This window comes from Cebus imitator, unplaced genomic scaffold (assembly GCF_001604975.1).
Source record: "Cebus imitator isolate Cc_AM_T3 unplaced genomic scaffold, Cebus_imitator-1.0 Scaffold43, whole genome shotgun sequence".
Lineage (NCBI taxonomy): Eukaryota > Metazoa > Chordata > Mammalia > Primates > Cebidae > Cebus > Cebus imitator.
This window is the reverse complement of record NW_016107358.1, coordinates 4778960-4784798: the sequence shown is the minus strand read 5'-3', so window position 1 is coordinate 4784798 and position 5839 is coordinate 4778960. Positions and strand designations below refer to the sequence as shown.

Genomic DNA, 5839 nt, shown 5'->3' with positions numbered 1-5839 from the left:
GACCAGGATGGTCTCGATCTCTTGACCTTGTGATCCACCCGCCTCGGCCTCCCAAAGTGCTGGGATTACAGGCTTGAGCCACCGTGCCCGGCTTTAGTATTCTTTAATAACTTCTCATTGCTCTTACAATGAAAACCCAATCCCTAGTATGGCCTTCAAGCCTCCATGTCATCAGGCACCTCCTCCTCACAAGCTGCATCTTGACTTCTGTGCCACAGTGGCCTTTTAGGGTGAATGTGGTGTGCTCCCTCTCATTCCGGGGCCTCTGCATATACATACTGTCCCCTCTGCCTGGAATGGGCCTTCCCATCCTTCAGCTCATTAACTCCTGCTGTAATTTCAGATCTCAGCCAATCTTCCCTTCCTTGGCTAAGCCTTGCATGATCTCCCTGAGTAGGTTGATCCCCTTGTTATGTTTTTTTGTGTAGCATCAATTATACCTGAAGCACAAGTTGTACTTTTCTTTTTCTTTGTGTGTTTCTTTAAAGTCTGTCCCATCAGACCTGAAGCATTGTAAAAGGGCAAAGACAGTTTCGATTACCTTTGTATTCTTCAGCACCTATTACAGTGCTTGACATGTAGTAGGTGCTTTGACAGATGGCCAGTGGGAATTGTGTGCAGGGTAGAGGAAATAGTGTCTGCATGGCATGAAAAACAGCAGCATTTTGGAGAAAACTAACACATTGATGGCTGAAGTGGGTTTTGCAGAAGATGAGTGGTAAGTAAGAGTTGAGGCCAGAAGGGCAGGCAGGCTTTGAAGGGCCCTATTTGACCAATATTGGTAATTGGATCCATAGGATGTGGGCAGCCAGTAATCTTCCCCTGCCTGGGGCAGGAGGAATGAGCATAGGATGAGGTGTGAGCCTGGAGAGATAAGTGGGGCTTGGCCCACTTCTGATTCCCCTGCGTAGAAGATGTAATGAGTTTTCACCCTTCTTTGTATCTTTTTCAGCCGCTACATCTGGTACCTTTGCTAGTGTTATGGCACTGAGATCCTACTACCATGGAAAAGTCATGCCTGTAGGTTTAATCGCAGGTGCCAGGTACTTTCTATTCTATTATTATTCTTTATTGCCTAGGATACTTTGTGCGTTCAAAACTTTACTCGTTTTAGGATATCTGATACCATGCATTAACTGACATTTGATTTATACACTAGTAGAAAATGCTTCAAAAGCAATAGTTGGTTTAATGTCAAAATGGCATGAGTATATCCATTCACTGTGAAAATGGCTTTGTTCTTGTATTTGTTCTCTGGTCCATCCTAGCTCCTCCCTATGGTGGCCGAAGTTTTAGTGTGAAGCCATGACTGCAGCCTTTTGTGTGACTTGAGGTGGATGTGTGGGGGGGGTCCCATATTTCTTAGATGTATAGGTGACTTTTTATAGAAAATTTTGCTGAAAGGGAATTTTGATTGAATCCTGTTTTCTAATTTTGATTATAAAACCTAAACCAAATTGTGAGTTTTAGAAAATTCAGTTGTAGGCCAGGCATAGTGACTTGCACCTGTAATCCCAGCACTTTGGGTGGCCGAGGCGGTTGGATCACTTGAAGTCAGGAGTTCGAGACCAGCCTGGCCAGCAAGGTGAAACCCCGTCTCTATGAAAAATACAAAAATAAGCTGGGTGTGGTGGTGCATGCCTGTAATCCCAGCTACTCAGGAGGCTGAGGAAGGAGAGTCACTTGAACTGAGGAGGCGGAGGTTGCAGTGAGCTGAAATCGTGCTACTGCACTCCAGCCTGGGCAACAGAGTGAGACTCCATCTCAAAAAAAAAAAAAATTCAGTTGTTAAGTATGCTAAAGACATCCTAAAGGCAGGGGAATTTTAAAAAGCCTATTTTGGAGAAAGATTACATCCCTCTACTTTGATCATGATCGTGATGCTGCCAGTGTAATGTTTTATACCTGAAGCAAAAGAGTCAGTGTGGAGCTAGATCAAGGGCAGTAAACTAAGAGGCTTTAGGTTCTACCATTAATTAGCTCTGTGTGGTGGGGCAGCCTTGCTCTCTCTTGCCTCTGTTTCTTCAAATTATTGGCAGTTGCATTAGGATCCAGCTCATGTGTGCTATTTTAAGACCTCAGAGTGATACTGTTCCTTGGCATGCTTTTCTCTGGTTCCTCCAGGGATGGAAATTTTACCTGTGACCACTCTTGCCTTAGTACCTCCTCCCCCACGCAGTTGTGACGAACCTGCAGAGTTTAGTTCCTTAAAAACGTAGCTGCCTGTTCTGTCCTTTACTTGACGTTTTCTGTTTCTTTTGAACAGTTTGCTGGTAGTCGCCAAAGTTGGAGTTCGTATGTTGATGGAAATATGATGAGTAGAAGTCGTGTTCCAAGCTGGACTCATGAAGAATTCAAATCTGAATCTTCCACTATTTTCAATGTATTAAGAGAAATAAGGGATATTTTTTGCATTTTTGACATTTTGCCTAAAAAAAAAAAAAAGACACCAAATTTGGCAGAGGAGTGGAAAATCGGTCGTTATCATTACAACCCTACAGAGGTGGTGAGTATGTACCACAAGCTTATTGAGACCCTCATAGAGATCGATTCTTGTATAGTGATGTTATTGCTTTCTGTATCTACTGGTAAATCTCCATGTTAAAATGTTAGGTGTTGTCATTGAGAACCCTGAAACCCCATTCCCTGCTCAGAGGAACAGTGTGAAAAACTCTCTTATGAGATTTAGAATATCTGTTCTTTTGCCTGTCTTAAAGCATAGACTGACTTTGAAATTATGTTAAATGAAATATCAATGAAAATATGGTTTACTATAAGTAATACTTCCTGTGGTGTCTTCATTGCCAGAGCTGTCTAGTTCATAGAATGAGATGTTGCTAGCAAGATTTAGAAACATGAAAGTATTTTGTTAATATTTAGGAATTACCTATTTTGAGTAATTTAAGGACCAAGGAAAGATACTTGATTGTACATTGCATTGAAGCTTCTTTCAAAAATGATCTCTGAGGATTTTTTTTTTTTTTTAAGAGACAATGTCTTTCTCTGTTGCCTAGGCTAGAGGGTAGTGGTGCAATCATATCTCTCTGTGGCCTCGAACTCTTGGGTTCAATCATTCCACCTCAGCCGCCTGAGTAGCTGGTACTACTGTCGCTTGTCAGCATGCCTGGCTTATTTGTTTTACTTTTTGTAGAGATAGCGTCCTGCTGTGTTGTCCAGACTGGTAACCCCTTCCCTCAAGCGATCCTCTCTCTTGGCCTCCCAGAGTGCTGGGGTAATAAGCATGAGCCACCGTACCTGGCCACTGAGGATTTCTAAGATTAGGACTGTGTAGCAAAAAAAAAAAAAAAAAAAAAAAACCAGTGTTTTTTTTTGGTTGTTATTAATTAGAACACCCACCTAGAGCTTGAATCACCTAGTAGTTTGGCCTCCACATTGGACACATTAACTGAACACTGGTGTATTTTTGGTTCACTTTATTTTTGTTTCAGCATGAGGAATTAACTCAATCTGGTACCCCTTGCTTTAGTTTTCATTCCTTCTTTAAAAAGGTAAGGATATTTGCTACTGATCTACCCTAACTGATATCGGTTGAGTTTAAAGTATAATTCAGCCACTTTACATATTTGCATAAGCCCCTTGAAAGTGTTCTAGTTTTCCATCCTTTTTTATAGGACACTGGACAATTAAAGACACTTGTATTGCAGTGGTAGAGGCATCAGAAGGCCATAGAGCATCCAAACCCACCATCCTCCCAGGCTTCCACAGCTAAGATTTTGAATTGTGACTTTGGCCCTTTCTTCATGTATCATGGAGTGTTTCCAAAGGGCACACATTTTGCCACCTTCGGTCCTAGAGGAGGACCTGGATCCTGAATGACAAGGTTCCCTGAAAGTGGGAATTAGTTTAGGTGCCAGTAGATTCCTGTGTGACTATTTGGTTCCAAGCCATCAGCCTAGAAAATTCTAGGATGGAGGCAGGAGGAGGCAGGAGGAGGATGGAGGCAGGAGGTCTTCATAGCCCTTACCAAGTCCCCTCGTCCTCGCTTCTCTGCAAAGATTCCTGAGTATTTATTGTCCTAAGGGTTGTGCTGGGTCCTAGCAGTGCAAGGAACTAGCCATGGTGCTTGCCTTTCTGGAGCCTAGTGGAAGAGGCAGACATCTAAACAAAGGCAATATAGAAATAAGTGTAATGAAGGTGGATCCATATTACTGTGGGGGCATCAAGGAGGGGAGTGGGCTTTTCTGTTTAGGGAGTCAAGGGAGGCTGCACAAAGGAACCAATAGTTAAACTGAGTCTTGTCAATTGATTCCTGAGTCAGTCAGTTGACATGAACTTTTGTCAGTTGCCTATGAGTAATTCATAGACAAGGATAGGGACAAATGTCTCAGGTAGAGGGAGCAATACATACAGTGCCTCAAAGGCATGAAACTGTAGCACATCTGGGTTCAACTCTTTTCTTAGAGATCTAATTCTTTTTAATGGCTTTAAGTTGTGCTGATGTTTACTATTTAGTTTACCATTCCCCTTCTGATAGAACTGTCTTGTTTAATGCCTCTGATAGCTGGGAGTGATGTCTCACGTCTGTAATCCCAGCACTTTGGGAGGATCACCTGAGGCCTTTGATATTAATCCCAGCACTTTGGGAGGCCAAGGCTGGTGGATCATGCGGTCAAGAGATCGAGACCATCCTGGCCAACATAGTGAAACCCCGTCTCCACTAAAATACAAAATTAGCTGGGCATGGTGGTGTGCGCCTGTAGTCCCAGCTACTTGGGAGGCTGAGGCAGGAGAATTGCTTGAACCTGGGAGGCGGAGGTTGTACTACGAGATCGCAGCACTGCACTCCAGCCTGGCACCTGGCGACAGAGTGAGGCTCTGTCTCAAAAAGAAAGAAAGAAAAGAAGAAACTCAATAGTCAGAAAATAACCCAATTTAAAGGTGGGCCAAAGATCTGAACAGATACCTCACCAAAGAAGACAGACAGATGGCAATGCAGATGAAAAGATGCTCCACATCATGTCATTAGATTGTGCATATAATAGCAGTGAGATGCCACTACACACCTAAATTATGACCAAAATCCAAAACACTGATGCCACCAAACACTGGTGTGGATTTGGAACAGCAGGATCTCTCGTTCATTGCCGCAGGAAATACAAAATGGTACAGATACTTTGGAGGACAGTTTGGCAGTTTCTTTTATTTTTTTTTTATTTTTGCAGACGGAGTTTTGCTCGTCGCCCAGTCTGTAGTGTAATAGCACGATCTTGGCTCACTGCAACTTCCGCCTCCCGGGTTCAAGTGATCCTCCTGTCTCAGCCTCCTGAGTAGCTAGGTTTACAGGCATGCGCCAACACACCCACCTAATGTTTTTGTATTAGTAGAGATGGGGTTTCACCATGTTGGCCAGGCTGGTCTCGAACTCCTGACCCCAGGTGATTCTGGAAAAAGAAGAACTATGGAGACAGTAACGAGGTCAGTGGTGGCCAGAGGTTCAGGGCAAGATAGGGAAGGATGAATAGGGAGAGGACAGGATTTTGAGGGAGTGAAAGGATTCCTATGATACTATAATGGTGTATACATGTCCTTATGTATTTTTTCAAAACCCATAGTGTACAACACAAAGCGTGAACCCTAATATAAACTGTGAACTTTAGTTAATAACAATGTATCAATACTGGCTTATCAGTTGTAATGAATGATCTACATGAATGCAAGATTTTGATAATAGGGAAAATTCGGGAGGGGGAGATAAAGGGGCATATGGGAACTCTACTTTCTGATTAATATTTTCATAAACTGGCCGGGCGCGGTGGCTCAAGCCTGTAATCCCAGCACTTTGGTAGGCCGAGGCGGGTGGATCACAAGGTCAAGAGAT

At 43.1% G+C, this 5839-nt stretch overlaps 1 protein-coding gene across 7 annotated transcripts in view; it reads left to right on the top strand.

Annotated features, from left to right (window-relative positions):
* LOC108302951 (transmembrane protein 14C) overlaps window positions 1-5839 on the top strand; it is a 110730-nt gene that overhangs the window by 15309 nt on the left and 89582 nt on the right. For 3 of the 7 annotated variants that reach the window (XM_017526706.2, XM_017526701.2, XM_017526703.2), the window contains exon 5: window positions 953-1043. In XM_017526706.2, the coding sequence (XP_017382195.1) occupies window positions 953-1043 (91 nt within the window). Of the gene's footprint in view, window positions 1-952; window positions 1044-1268; window positions 1334-2266; window positions 2784-5839 lie in introns of those variants that run through there. The other 4 variants (XM_037737850.1, XM_037737844.1, XM_037737845.1 and 1 more) reach the window with 3 other exon arrangements.